Source organism: Periophthalmus magnuspinnatus, chromosome 13, assembly GCF_009829125.3.
Source record: "Periophthalmus magnuspinnatus isolate fPerMag1 chromosome 13, fPerMag1.2.pri, whole genome shotgun sequence".
NCBI classification, from domain to species: domain Eukaryota; kingdom Metazoa; phylum Chordata; class Actinopteri; order Gobiiformes; family Gobiidae; genus Periophthalmus; species Periophthalmus magnuspinnatus.
The window spans coordinates 20,513,942-20,530,235 of NC_047138.1; the positions used below are offsets into that span (position 1 = coordinate 20,513,942).

At 38.4% G+C, this 16,294-nt stretch overlaps 1 protein-coding gene across 1 annotated transcript in view; it reads right to left on the reverse strand.

Moving 5' to 3' along the window:
• The window catches only part of robo2 (roundabout, axon guidance receptor, homolog 2 (Drosophila)), a 368,275-nt gene that overhangs the window by 86,139 nt on the left and 265,842 nt on the right, over nt 1-16,294 (reverse strand). The window contains exons 8-9 of the mRNA XM_055226050.1: nt 10,881-11,005; nt 6,100-6,271 (exon numbers count right to left, since the gene is read on the reverse strand). Coding sequence (XP_055082025.1) covers nt 6,100-6,271; nt 10,881-11,005 — 297 coding nt within the window. The remainder of the gene's footprint in view (nt 1-6,099; nt 6,272-10,880; nt 11,006-16,294) is intronic.

Here is a 16,294-nt window from a genome sequence, read left to right on the forward strand (position 1 = left end):
TGGGATATTTAGAAGTAATTCTGCCATAATCTGACCCCAATCCTCTATACTAAACAACAGCAACAACAACAACAACTACTACTACTACTACTACTACTACTACTACTACTACTACTACTACTACTACTACTACTACTACAATAACTAGCCTACTACAACTATTACAACAACCACTACTACTACTAGAGGCTGCAATAAATGTTATAAATGTTTCAACTACTACTAACCAACTTCTACGACTGCTACTAGACTACTACTACTACCAGTACTACAGCAACATCTACCTGTGCAACACGCCCGGTTCAAGTTTGTCTAAGTGTACTTCTATAATCACTGTACTCCTCCTCCTCCTCCTCCTACTACTACTACTACTACTACTACGACTACTACTACTACTACTTCTACTACTACTACTACTACTACTACTACTACTACAACTACTACTACTAATACTACTTTTACTACTACTAATACTATGACTACTACTACTACTACTATGACTACTACTACTAATACTACAACTACTACTACTACGAATACTACTACTATTACTACTTCTACTACTACTACTACTACTACTACTACTTATTACTACTACTACTACTTATACTACTCCTACTACTACTACTACTACTACTACTTCTACTACTACTACTTATTACTACTACTACTTCTACTACTCCTCCTCCTACTACTACTACTACTTCTACTACTCCTACTACTACTACTACGACTACTACTACTACTTCTACTACTACTACTACTACTACGACGACTACTACTAGTAATACTACTACTACAATAACTAGCCTACTACAACTATTACAACAACCACTACTACTACTAGAGGCTGCAATAAATGTTATAAATGTTTCAACTACTACTAACCAACTTCTACGACTGCTACTAGACTACTACTACTACCAGTACTACAGCAACATCTACCTGTGCAACACGCCCGGTTCAAGTTTGTCTAAGTGTACTTCTATAATCACTGTACTCCTCCTCCTCCTCCTCCTACTACTACTACTACTACTACTACGACTACTACTACTACTACTTCTACTACTACTACTACTACTACTACTACTACTACAACTACTACTACTAATACTACTTTTACTACTACTAATACTATGACTACTACTACTACTACTATGACTACTACTACTAATACTACAACTACTACTACTACGACTACTACTACTATTACTACTTCTACTACTACTACTTATTACTACTACTACTACTTATACTACTCCTACTACTACTACTACTACTACTACTTCTACTACTACTACTTATTACTACTACTACTTCTACTACTCCTCCTCCTACTACTACTACTACTTCTACTACTCCTACTACTACTACTACGACTACTACTACTACTTCTACTACTACTACTACTACTACGACGACTACTACTAGTAATACTACTTCTAATACTACTACTACTACTACAACTACTTATTACTACTACTACTACTCCTTCTACTACTCCTCCTATTACTACTACTACTTCTACTACTTCTACTACTACTACTACTACTAGGCTATTATTACAACAACAATACTACTACTAACTACTACAACTATTATGACAACAACTACTGCAAATACTACAGCAACTACTGCAACTTCTACTACTACTACTACCACTACTAGTACTATTGCTGCTACTACTACTACCACTACTACTACATTACAACATGTCTGTTTCAAGTTTGTCCAAAAAAGTCTTGCAAATATCTTCCTTAGCAGTTTAACAGATGATATTTCAATGTTCTAAAAATGTGAAGTGTGAACTGCCCAAAAAGGCAGATCTAATTACACTCACCCTACTTGTTACAAAGTGAATCTACATTTTTCACAATCATTTCAGGCTTTAGTGGTTGAGTGTGGCCAGCGTGGAAGAGAGCACATATCAGCCTGAGGTGAGAGAGAGCTAGCTGCTAATTAGCCCCTAAAGCTTCAGCTCCATTAATCCATAAGTCTAATGAAAAGCACCTGGAGACACGGGGCCACTCTGCAATGCTTATGTCATATGTGTGTGTGGGGGTGTGTGTGTGCATGCGTGTGTGTGCGTGTAAGTCACCTCTGATATACAGGCCTACAGGCTCTGCCATTATAAAACACAGAGCAAAAATGGGGCATTTATAGTTGAACGTTATAACACAGTAGAATAAGTTGAATGGTGCCACGCGTACTTTGACATCAGCATTGGTGTGATTCTAACCAGGTCCAACACTTTAATCAATCAGTTATATCATTATATAAAATCTGTATGTATATTGCTCATTAACAAAATCAAGTCTGAGGCAAAAATCACATTGAAATCTACAAAAAATATATCGTTTCAATACAGTAGGTGCTGCTAGCTATCTCACTGTGTCTCAAAGTTAACAGTCACTTTTATTTATTTTATTTATTTAATTTTAAAAAATTCAAATAAAGACTATCCAATGATTTTAAATGGAGAATAGTAGAATGTAGAATTCAGTTTGTGGTATTGTTTTAACTATGTGTCAGAATTAGCATTAGCACTGTATTGAGACACTAACATGTCTCAATACAGAAGTGTCCTCTGGTGAAGTTTCATTCATTTTATTTGTGTAGTGTTTTAACATGTTGTTAGTGACATCCACCTGCAGCTCCCTGTCCACTGCCTCGTCTTTAAATATTTATTCATTTTAGCGTGACTCTACAAATACCCTCATAGAGATAAAACTGGACAGGAAGCAGTGCCGCTAACAGTGAGGTTGCCAGGCGCTGTGGTGGACAGAGCCTATTTTCCTGTATTTGTATCCTCTGAAAGGTTAAGAAAACTCCTGCATACGAACTCACTCTTGAGTCACTGTTTATTCATACAACATTTCGGTCCCTCAGACCAAGTGCTTCTCCTCCGACGCACCTGTCGCCCAGTCAGGTGTCAGCCCTGCATCTGTCTTCTTGTGGTGGCAGCTCAGACTGACAGGAAGGAGGGAAGTGGGGGGGGGGGGGGGGTGATGTGTTGGGGGGGGGGCTGGTTGTGGTGGGGTGGTAGTGGTCAGTGGCCTTGACTGTGGAGAAGATAAAGTATTTCTGATTCTATGTGTCCTTGAACCCCAGACTGGCGCGAGGGGCCCGGGGGCAGTAAATCATCCAGGCTGCAGCAGGTGTGACCCTGATCTCCGGCTGGCCCCTGCACTCCCTCCATCGTCAGACCTGACAGACAGGGCATTATAGCTAAACAGCAACAAGGACTAAACATAAACCAAATACTTAAACTATGTTTGTATAGTAACACCAAACACCTGTTACTGCATTCTGAGGACAGTACTTTCCTCTATTTCATCAAGTTGAAAGATTTTTTATATTTTCTGCAATGAATGTCCTATAATATGCCATCTCTCATTCAGGCTTGGTTCAACCTTGTGATCTCATTATGTGGTAGTAAAAAAAAAAAAAAAAAGGAAAAATTCTCTGTGTTTTAAAAATTCCTTCACCTTCACCAAACTGATGCTCTGCTGCTAGTACTACTACTACTGCTGCTGCTACTGCTGCTACTACTAATACTACTACTGCAACTACTGCAACTACTATAATCATTATTCACTATGATTATTTTAGTGCTCAGATTTCCTTCACTGTGCTATTTTTGCCACTACAACTGTACTACTATTAATATTTTTACTACTACTCATTAGATTTGTAACTAACTACTTTAATGATTACTACCATTGCACAACCATTACATTTAATAAGAAAAAGGCTGCAATAAATGTTTCAGCTACTACCACTGCTACTTGGCTACTACTACTACCAATACTACAGCAACATCTATCCTCCTTTACAACACGCCAGGTTCAAGTTTGTCCAAGTGTACTTCTATAATCACTTTACTACTACTACTACTACTACTACTACTACTACTACTACTACTACTACTACTACTACTACTACTACTACTACTACTACTATACCCCTACCTATACCTCACCCTCCCCCCATTAGCCCTAAATCTCCACCACCAGCACAAGCCCATGTTTCATCTCCTGTCACTGCTCCATTCAATCACTCCTTCCTCCTCCTTCTGTACGGACATTCTCTCCATTGTGAATAAAAATATATATAAAAAATACAAGGGCAACTGCTGCTTTATTCCAGCCACCATGCCAGAAAATGTAGGAAATTTTAATTAAATTGTGTGTCGAGAAAAAACAGCCAGCACTTGGAGGTCAGGGACAGAGCGGAGCTTGAGGTTCTGGCACTTGTGAGAGCAGAAATGGAATTAGGGAGTGTGGGCGTTCAGTGTGAGAGCTTGTAAAAGGAATGATGTGATTTAAAACTCTAAAGAGGGGAGAATCGGTTTTGTAAAATGTTGGAGGTTTGAAGGACGTAGTATGGAGACGGGAGTAGTACCAAGGACATGCAAAACTTGTGAAGGCTTCAAAGTTATGACTTGCATGAGAATTTTTGGGTCTCAGATTCACTTGTTGGAATGCCACTATACCATTAGTGTTGGGTTGCCTAAAGTATTGAAAATCAGCTACCACTACTAGTGCTACAGATCCTAAAACTAGTATCGAAACTCATAACTTGAACTCGACACTTACTTGAGCAGGTATCGATGCTAAAAAAGACACATTCAAAGGACAGAAATTAACCTTTGAACCTCTTGAATATCTTTAGAATGATCTTGAGCTGTATCAGAACAAGTATAAGAACACATAGACTAGTATATGCCAATGGACCACTATGGAACCTACCTGGACCACCAAGGGTCCAAGCCCATGTTTCAGATAAAAGGCCACATGGGAATATAAAAGTAAGTACTACCATTTAATGTTGAAAATCACATTATTTTATCTAAAGAGAAAGTGTTTAAAGAGTGTTTTTAATTGTTTTTATTAGTATTATTATCATTGTGGTATCAGAATGGGTATTGACTGTCGAGTCTAAGCACCAAATCTAGAAATCCCTAATTTATCTTGTCACTATTCATAATACTGTAGTTGCTTCAAACAGAATTACCCAGGCTGAAGCAGGTGTGACCCTGATCTCCGGCTGGCCCCTGCACTCCCTCCATCGACAGACCTGACAGACTGGGCATCAAAGCTAACCACAAACACGGACTAAACAAAAACCAAATACTTAAAGTATGTTTGAATATTAACACCAAAACTCCTGTTATTGAATTTTGAGGACAGCACTTATACTTTACTCCAATGGATGATGTTGAAAAATGTATAATTAATGTTAATCTGCTATTTTTAATTCAATGTGGTGTTAGTTTTTAGCTTCTACTGCTACTACTACAACTACTACAACTACATTTCTCACTACTATTACTGCCATTGCATAACTATTACATTTTAAGAAGCTAATTATTCCAAGTTTGTAATGATAATTGGATGTAACCATAGACTGTGTAAATAAATAGACATAGTTAACCTGCTAGATAGTTCCAAATCGGAAGTGAGCATGGGCGCGATGTCACCCCTCTCTCTGTAACTGCTGCTGTCAGGCTCATCATTTTGGTCTTAAAATGTTCATATTATTTATTTTGCTATTGTGTCTGTAACTCAAAATATGAACATAGAAGACAAATCAGGTGCCTTCTTTCCACGAGGTCGCACCCACTAGAGTTAGCAACAGGCTTGCAGGTTTGATTTACAGCGTTGCTAAGCACCCACTCCCTGCTAAACCAGCGATGCGGGCAGGAAGGGGCATTACCTCCAACAGCCTGGCTCCGAATAGGCTCTTTGGTTCCTATGATAGTAGCGGTCAGATTTCCAAATATGGAACTCAGCTCCAAATTCGTCCCTATAACTGCTAGCCTCGATGAGCTTCATCTGACTGGAGCCGAATGCTCTGGGTTATGTCATGTTCAAGTTTGTCTACTTCTTTATACAGTCTATGGGTGCAACAGGTAATATGAGATTTACTACTACTACTACTATTATCAGTGCTAACACAGCAATTACCACAATTACTACCATCAGTGCAAATTGTCTGTGACTATTTGTCTATTAACACAAAATATTATTGACACTACTGTAGTTGTTGCAAACAGACTGAATAGGCCTGTAGAGAGAGTGACCAGGCCCTCCTCACCGTCCGTGACCTCTAGCTGAGCTTTGGCCAGGATTGACCCAGCCACAGTGAGGGCCTGGCAGATGTAGTATCCTGTGTCGGAGCGCTGGACATTGGAGATGGTGAGGTCTCCTCCGGGTGATACCGAGAAACGGCTGTGGGGCTGAGGAGGCTGGTTTGGGAAAAGTAGGTTCTGTGGAAGAGAGGTCAGAAGATAGGTTAGCTGAGAACATGGAGGGTGCAGGATATGGTTGAAATTTGGTGGGGATGCCACCTAGCATTTTTATTTCTACAAATAAAAGCAATAATACCATATAGGGTTGAGATAATAATAAAATGATGATTATTTGATTTGACAATAATATACATGGTTTTATTTTGACTAGAACGTCTGTTTTTAGAGGTACTTTGGAGCAATGAGAATAGCCATATTAATGCAAATTTAAAGTAATATTGTGGAACAGTATACATTATAACCAGTTATAGTGTATAGTGCCAATTCATAATGCCAGGGGAGAGACACAATTGCACGTGATGGATGGAGAAATAGAGAAATACATGATTTTTTTTTTTTAAAAAGTCTCAATTGTTTAAAGAAGTCATAATTCAGATCTATTCCAATCCCAAATTTTAATGTCCTCATGGTTTTCCACGCCATTTCAAGGAAGTTTATCCATTCAAAAGATATATTTAGTTTTGAATTCCTATTTTTCACCACTCTGAACCCTGCAGATATCCAGTATAGTGGACATGCTGCTTCTGTTTATTAACCACTACACACTGTTATATTATGTCTTTAGTAAAAAGCAGCAGAATCTATCAGCAGTGGCCTATGAGACATGTTTGGTCTACGTTTGAGCAATGGAAACAGCCATATCGATTTACTACAGGTTTAAATCCATACTGTAAAACATCCTGCACCAAAAACGTTATATAGAGCACCATTACTCTAATTCATAATGCCAGAGAGAGACAGAATTGCATACAAGATAAATAGATGTGAGCTTTAAGCCATGTTATAACGCTGTTACCTCCTCAAAAACATACCTGTAGTTGTGTTTTGTTTCATTCACACATATTTGAGTAGCCCTTTATTATTAGTCTGTCTACATCTCCAAATCTCAAAATGCTATGTTTGACCTTCTGATGTCATGTAGTGGTGGTTTTCTTAACATTTCCTTTTACTTTTAGTTCAGTAGAGATTGGCAAATCGAGGGCTGAAATTATCCAGATGATTCTAGTTAAGGTGTATGGAGTTAAAAACACAGTGGTGAACTTCCTGTATTATCGCATGGCATCACAAAGTGAAACAGAGTGTTTTCAGGTTGAGAGAAGAACTCAGCCTAAATATGCAGGATTTGTGTGTTAACATGTGTGAATGAAACAAAATGAAACTCCAGGTATGTTTGCGATGAGGAAATGGCATTATAACTTAGATCAGAAAATAACGTAAAATGGGCCCAATAAGATTTTTATTTATTTATTTATTATTATTATTATTATTATTATTATTATTATTATTATTAGTAGTAGTAGTAGTAGTAGTAGTAGTAGTAGTAGTAGTAGTAGTAGTAGTAGTAGTATTAGTATAATTCAAGCAAGCATTTTTTTTCAAAAAATATATTAAAATATTGCAATAATATTTCTTAACAGCCATATTGCATGCCGCTAAATTGTTCAGTATAGCGCAGCTATAGTAACACAATACCTAACACAATCTATCAGCAGTGGTCTGCTCACGTATGCTAGCACACACATGAATCACATAGCTCCATACAGAGACATGTTCGGTCTGATTCCTCTCGTCTTTGTTCACTTTGTCCCTCAAATGTTCCCGCGGGGAGCAGATACATTAGCCCCCGCTTGATTAGTGCTAACGACTTTAATGTAGCGCATTATGTTGTTTTTCTAATTAGCCGAAACATATCAGGCGACACGTATCAGGCGAAGGAGATGTCCATTATCCCAGAGTGCCGCAGACAAAAAGGACCCATTCCGAGGTTTAATTACGGAGTTTAATTACGGTAATATGTTTTCACTCAAACAAATGAAACCAATGCAGCTTTTAAAGTCGGAGGAGACGGTGCTATTAAGACCAAGGACAAATCGCTGTGACGATATACAGATCATCAAATGTGTCTGGGCTTTATTCAATAATAGCTTAAATTATTGTCTTGTGCTTTGGCCAGTAAAATGAGATGAAATGTTTTATTCAATTTTTTATTTTTTTGCCAAATGTCTTTTGCAGATAGTATATTTTTTGGAATATGTTGTCATAACTGAAAGCACAATATTTTAATTATTCATGTAATAATTCAGACCAGATCAACAGGTTAACAGTCAACAGGTGCTGTCAGTCAGATGCATAGAGATTTGAAATTGAGATTTTTCCTGTTGTTTGATTTTCCTGTTTGTTTTTGTGTGTAGGCAGCACGGTGGCTGAGTGGCAACACTCATGCCTCACAGCAAGAAGGTTTGGTTCGATCCTTGGGTCGCCCAGGCCTTTCTGTGTGGAGTTTTGCATGTTTCTCCCCATGTCTGGATGGGTTTCCTCCGGGTACTCCGGTTTCCCCCATCAACCAAAACATGAACGCCCTTCGAGACAACCGTTGTTGTGATTTTGGGCGTTACAAAAATAAAATGAATTGAATTGAAACAGCTACTCATGGAGCTTAAAAAACATTTTAAATATAACAAAATCTTGTCTGGTCTTGTTTTCAACAACCGATTATAAAGTCAAATTTGATTTCAACAAGATGAAACAGGAAGTGCGTTGTTAGTATGCTAATCTTTGTTTTACTGTGATGGTTTAATTGCGCTCTAGTCTCTGAAAGTGCTTATAAACTAATTGTGGTGAATAATTAGGATGTTTGAGTGGTATAACTCACTGTACCTCTGCATTTGACCCACATTCAAAGACTGAGAAAACTAAAATAGTTCTGTATCATGGATTTTGCATTTTCTCTCTATAGGAATCTTTGCAAGTTATTCCAGCTGAGTTAATTGCAGTACCACTCACAGCCCATAGTTTTGCTGTTCGCCTCGCCTTGACCTAGCTAACACAAAACCACGATTGGAACATTAGCTCACTTTTAATAGCGCTCTGACATTGCACAATCTGTTTACAGGAAAATAAAACCTGTCGCAGCCTGCTCCAAACCTTTTCATGTGCAGTAACAATAAGTGGCATTTAGCAGCTATCATCTCCCCATCTAAACACTGCATTCCTCCTGACTCACCACTAGCATGCTAAAGGTCACGCGCTAAGCTAAGTGTTGCGACAGCTGTTGGATCCTGCGTTTTTTGCGTCCGCGGGCGACATGTGCGAGGTGATCTGGGTCGAAGCGTATCTTGATGGGGGACAGGTTCAGACAGGTTCAGGTAGGCGGGTGCGGCTGTGGGGGCAGGTGCATGGAGAAATTAATGGGTGATGTGAAGAGTAAAGGTTTTTCAGTGGAGTTCAAATGTGGTAAAAATTCCATTCATTTTTTCCCCATAGACTTAATTGTACAGATTATTTGGTGGAGGCTAATCAGCAGTATTGAAAGAGGGGGTATTGCAATTTTATGGGATATTCAAGAGGGGATATTACACTTCTATATGGTATTAATTGATTACACATTACATATTTAGATCACTATGCTCTGAGTCCCCTCATCCTCTGAGTCCCTCTTCCTTCAGAGCACTATCACAACACAACAAGTGTGTTGTAATGATGAAACTACTGAACATCGAATCAGGTTTGTATCCTGTTTCTGTATATTTATAGAGAATTGTCATGTGGGTGCATCCAGTTTTTAGCAGTAGGCAATCCTGAGATTTTGTATTAAAAATGCACGTATCAAACATGTGAGATATTCACGCAGTCTATCAAGTAGTCCCATATAAATACATTTTATACAGAGCTGTTGAGACATTTGAAAATTGAATGCAAAAAGAAAGAACATGTCTGTTTTTATCTACCACCATCTCCACCCACTTCCTAACTTGTATTATTTGTTTACTGAAAAAAATAATAATAATAAAGAAATAGACTCATTGCCATATATAAAATGATTTTAAAAGTTGTGTAGCCAGTTTTCAACAATAAAACCAAGTGAATGAAACTCTGCTGTTTGATATGGGGAAAGGTCACAACAAAGAGTTAGGTTTTCTCATTTTTCTCAGAAGAGGTCACCGAATCTGTTTCTTTTTTAAGCTTTGCTAAATCGATATTGGTGTTTACAATGAACAGAATGTTAAATAATCATGCCATAGTTTATTATGAAGTACAAGGAAAAAAGCTAAATATGTCTGTTTTAAAGGGGCTTTAAACCATGTTATCGGCTCAAAAAAGATACCTGGAGCTGTGTTTTGTCTCATTCACACATTTGACACATTTGACACATTTGAGTAATCCTTTATTATGATTATTATTATTATCTAAATCTCCAACACTCCAAAATGCTCTGTTCCATCTTGTGATGCCATCAAGTAGTAACAGCTACCTTTTACCTTTTGTTCAGTAGAGATTGCTAATTCTGGGGGTGAAATTATCCAAATGATTCTAGTGAAGGTGTATGGAGTTTAAAAACACAGTGGAGCACTTCCTGTATTACCACATGACATCACAAGGTGGAACAGAATGTTTTCAGTTTAAGAGAGGAATATGAAGAGTTTGTGTGTTAAACATGTGTGAATGAAACAGAACACAACTCCAGGCATGTTTGTGATGATGAAACAACATTATAACATAAATTAAACATAGTGTAACATGAGCCCTTTAAGATACACAAACATTCCAGTAAAATAAGATGTCTTACCTGGCTACCCTCCTTCTGCCAGAAGACGGCGGGCTGGGGGTTCCCTTTGGTCTCACAGGGAAAAGTGGCTGTACGTCCCTGAGCAATGATCTGATCACGGGGACGGACCACGAACTGGGGGGCAGCTAGAGAGGGAGAGGGGCACACGGTTAGACCAACAAGGGGCAGAGTCACGCCCTTCGAGACAACTGTACGCCCTTCGAGACAACTGTTGTTGTGATTTTGGGCGTTACAAAAATAAATGAATTGAATTGAATTGAATTGAGGGGGAGAAGGGGAGAGGAGGGGGTAACAGAAGGGTTAGACCAGTGAAAAGACGAAAGAACCAGGCATAAAGGCAGACATAGGCAGCAGTACCACAAGGTAACACCAGGGGGCACTAGACAGAGCCTCCATGCAGCCCAACATATGGACAACTCTCATTCCTCAAAAACATGTCTTCAAAGTGTAAACTCCCAGAATCCTCTAGTTTTAAGTTTGTCCACAGAAGAGAAAAAGTCAGAATTGTCTGTCCATAGGTTTCAGAATGATGGCAAATTAGGGACATTGTCATAGTAATTAACATTAACTGAAAGAAACTGAATTATTGTAGCTAAAAATTGCATCTACTGATGATTTAAGAGATATAACATCTAAAATCAAAAAGAGTTTGTATACGTCTCCTTAAGCAAGTTAATCTTCTGCATTTGACCCATCCTTCAGTGTCTCTGGATCTTGGTTTAGTCTTGGTCAGGAGTACCTTAGCTGCAGAAATTTGCTTATTTGGGCAAAGTTTTTATTATGTTCAGTTCAATTTAATGTATTTTTGTAAAGCCCAAAATTGCAACATAGTTGCCTCTTAGGGCCGAACATAAGAATTAATTTAACCAACAGAAAGTTAGAGCTATATCTAAATATGTTATCTCTACAGATATCTCTACTATATTGTGTAAAAACTGCTAACCTGCTGGTTGTAGCTAAAACCTCTCTACTCATGAACATGTTCTGAAATATCCCTGTGTGCCAGATGCCCTCTTTGTGTGTCCATGGAGTCTTATTCTGTGTAAAAGCTGTTAACTCTGTAGTTCAGACCTCAACCAACATGTTCTGAAATGCATGGGATTCTTGTATTAATTCAGCAGTTCACAATTCACTTTTCTCTCAAATATTAAAGCTTATGGACAGGTTTAAAATCTGTGCTGCAAACTGAAACTTGATTTTGAAAATAATTGTAAATCTCTTGGGTGTCACAATGATTATTATTTTCATGTTCTAGAATCCCTTATTCTCGTCTGTGGACACAACTCAAACTATTGGATTCAAGTAGTAGATTTGAAGAGACACTTTTTTTGAGAAATGACATGTTGTCAAGGTGTCGCCGTCTGAACTGGCTCTGGACATTCAGGACACCAGAGGGACTGTCACCATGGTAACCAGGTAGACATTCATCCAGGTGGGAGGGGCCGGATGAATGACAGTGACATTTGCAAAAACTGACACATGCCCCGCCCACATACACATTCCATACAAGAGAGTGATTTAAATTTTTGTGAAATTTTTCAAGTTATTGCACTGAACTACCGTAATTCATTATAAACACTTTGGAGAAGTCCAAAATTATTCCCCACTTCCTTTATGCATTTTAAATATCCTAATTATTCACCATGGTGAATTTATAAGCATTTTTCACAACTCTTGAGAGCCCAGAGTTGAGTGGTTTGGTGTCAAAGTAATGCTAACAACAAGTCGCATGCTAATTGCACACTTCCTGATACTCATACAATAAAACGCTTAATAATTAGATGACCTCAAGAGCTGCTTATACAGTATGTCTGTACTGAGGCAAGACATTTTACTCAGGTAAATGGGCAGTAAATACAAGTTAGGTTTTAATGTATTCATCCTCATGGACACATTTCCCGACATCCAAAACCATTATCACAAGCTATAAAAGTCCAAATTAGACCATGTCTGACCTTTCACCTCTGCTGGTTCACTCTCTGGCCTTTGACCTCTCCTTGTTTACTCTATGCCTATCAATGCAGTCTGGCAGTACTATTGACCGACGCCATGTTAGATCAGATATGGAGCAAACATGCAGCTAATACAGACCACAGCTGACACAGTGCAAAGGAGAATCTAGCAAAATACACTTAGCACTTTCATCGGATTGTACCTCTACATGTGTACTACACACTCGGAGTAACAGGTCTAATGCATCTGCCTGGGATCCAGAACACACATTTCTTCAGCACTTTACAAAGATGTGAATTTGGTCACCGGTGAATCTCCCCATGTTCGGATGATTGACAGGTGTATTAGCCAATCAGGGACACGCATGGTCCATCCAAAACAAATATGGTTGCTTATGAGGAAAAAATATCACAACGGACTGAAAAGTGTTGCAGATTTTTGCAGAAACAATGAGCACAGCCCTACACTCTGCTCATCTGAGGCGACAAAAATGTCATGTTTGTGTCTGTAAATTATTGAAAGAATTACATTTTCTTTTACAGTATGCAATTTATAAAACTTCCAAACATTTTCAGAACACAGTCAGTTATTTGGACCTTTTATCAAGCTATTTTAAAATCAGATCTATTCTGCTAAATGAGTTTTTAATAGTGTTCTAGTTTCCATCTCATCTACCCTCTCCAAGCGATATGTGCATGTTTGAGCAATCACTTATTTTCAAGATGCCATTTTACCAATAAACCCCTGTCTTCACCGCCACTGGTACGCACCCACTGTGACGTTCCTCCTTTTTCCAATTTTATTTTCTTAATCAGTGATACTCATAGGATTTGGCAGTGTTGCATAGTCATTTTGACTATTCATTTGACAAATGAAAAAAAAAAAAAAATTCTGATGCTCTCTAGTGTGATGTGCAGCTCTTCATAGGGGGTACTGGCAGCATGTGGCGCTTTGTTGTGATGATGTTTACGGCAACGTCAAGTCCCATCGGGCACCACAATTTTCCACCGCAGAAATCACTGGACCTGTTTTGTTAATAAGCCGTTTTAGATTAATATTATGATTTTAAATGCCCAAATTATAACATAATGATCCAAAAATTATAACTATAGAGCAGACAAAGCACAACATGTCTTCTTTAAGAGTCTAGGCCAAAAAACAAAAAGGTGAAAGTAGAAGTACTTGGATAAAAAAGAACTTGAATCACATAGGCCATAAGCTGTTTGAATATGTGAGCTGCAGAGCTGCGTCTGGCAAACTAGATGGTGTGTGTGAACAAGGACAGACCCAACAGAACTAAAGCTGGTGTGTACTGGAGCTGCAATGATGAGAACCTAGAGAAAAACATCATGACACATTCTTGGATGAAATAAAAGATAAACCAAACTGAACACACTTTTTATCAATTGTCACATTGTTGTCATTACTGGCTCCTTCACTAGTCTCAGCCCAGACGAGGCAGCTGGGAGGGACGGCGTCCATTTTGGCTCTGCTCCTGTTTGTAATCCATCGTCTGGACGTCATGGCACTCGCTACGTTTACATGCACGCCAAGAAAACCAGATCACTGTCCTAGTCCAATTAAAAACAATTTATCGAAATGCATGTAAATCCGGGAGCTATGATTGTGGAGCCATGAATCGAATCTCAAAGACCCCAATAACACAACTGGAGAAGTCTGCAAGTATTTGAATACCTGCTGCATGTAACAGCACCGTCTGATTTACATTAAATGCAGATTGGAGAGGTGTTCAACTGCATGAGGTAAGAAACAGCCAGGAAAATATTAGACATGTGTGGGGACATGTAATCACTCTTTTTATATCAGCTGTGATGACAAACTACAGTCCCTGCACCACTGATTAGCACAGTATTTTGGTTTACTACGTTAAAGTGAAAGTAAAAAGTAGCTTAGGAATGGTTTTTTTTGTGCTATGGAGCGCAAATAACTTGAGTTCTTCATGTCTTAACAGTTCTTCATGTCTGAAAATCAAATGTTTAAAGGTCCAGTTTCCCATGGATTTCAGTAAAATGTGCCTAGGTACAAATAGATATATTACATAAGCAGCTCTTGAGGTCAACATAAGTCCACTGTGTACTGTCTGCTTCTAATTACAAGTGTTTTCTTTTGTGAGAAGCAGGAAATGCATGGTAAGCATGCTAGTTGTTGTTAGCTTTAACATCACTGTAAAAATCTGCACTGCTTTCTCAGAGTTGTTAGGCTGTTCAGAATGCAAAAGGTAAATGAGAAATAACTTTGGACCACTGCAAACTGTTTAAAATGAACTGGTTTTCACGTTTGTAAGGCAGCACCTTTAACATAAATCAGACGTTGCTCATCTATATCTTCCAAAAGTGTCGTTATATGCATTAGCAATTATAATGTTAGTGCTATTGCTAAATTACTATACCCCTCTAAATGTCTTGTAGCCCCATTCACACATATTCAGTTCTTTGAGCTGCTGTAAACTGGGACAGGACAGGTCTGACAGGTTTAGGGGCGAATATGACTTGAATCTGGTTGTTTAGTGCACACGGACTTCTCTGTGAATAGCTTTATCAGAAAAAAAAAAATGTATCAGAAAAAAAAAATAAGACCACATTGACTAGTATACATCCATGGGACACTGCATGACACAAAATTGTACACATCAACTTTACAAACCTGATACGGTAGTTTCATTAGCAAGAGGGAGAGTCAGAAAAGAAAGTGAACTTATAAAACATGTTAATATGTTGTTTTGGCCAATTTTAGCATTTTCAAAACAATAAAGGTAACATGGTGATCTAATTATGCTATGTTACAGTTAATACCCCACAAAAGTAAAATTCCCCTCTTTAATAACCCACAGAAGTAAAATAACCCCCTCTTTAATGTTGCAAATGGAAATCTATTGTTTAAATAAAGAGCTTTTTATTATCATAGTGGTATTGGAATCTGTATTAAGCATCAGGTTTATTTCTTAGTATTGAGCCTGAAATATTAGTATCGTGACAACACTAGTGTGAAGTGGCGTGTCGGCCATTTTGGCTCTGTGCCTGCTCGTAATCCCGAGTCTGGCCGTGATGGAGGTGTGTGTTTGACAAAGATCCACAGTGGGGAGAGGGGCAGATGGCTCCAGATTTACGGCCTTGTGGAGCTCTGGTTTTGTCCCACAGCATTGGAGTGGGAGATGGGCTCTTAAATCAGCCTTGGCACAAGGATAGAGAGAGAGTGCACTGCTATAGTTCTATCATAAGGGTTTCTGTAGTGCTTCTTATGTGATGACGATTTATAGAAAGACCAGCCAAGATATTCGATTTCTATTTATATATGTGAGGATGGAAAAATTAAATTATGTAATATTTTGTCAGTGTATCTTGGAATTGGAAATCCTATCCCTAGAGCTATGTAGCGGGGATATTACTTCTATGGAGTATTAAAGAGGGGGTATTTTACTTCTATGGGGCATTAACTGCTAA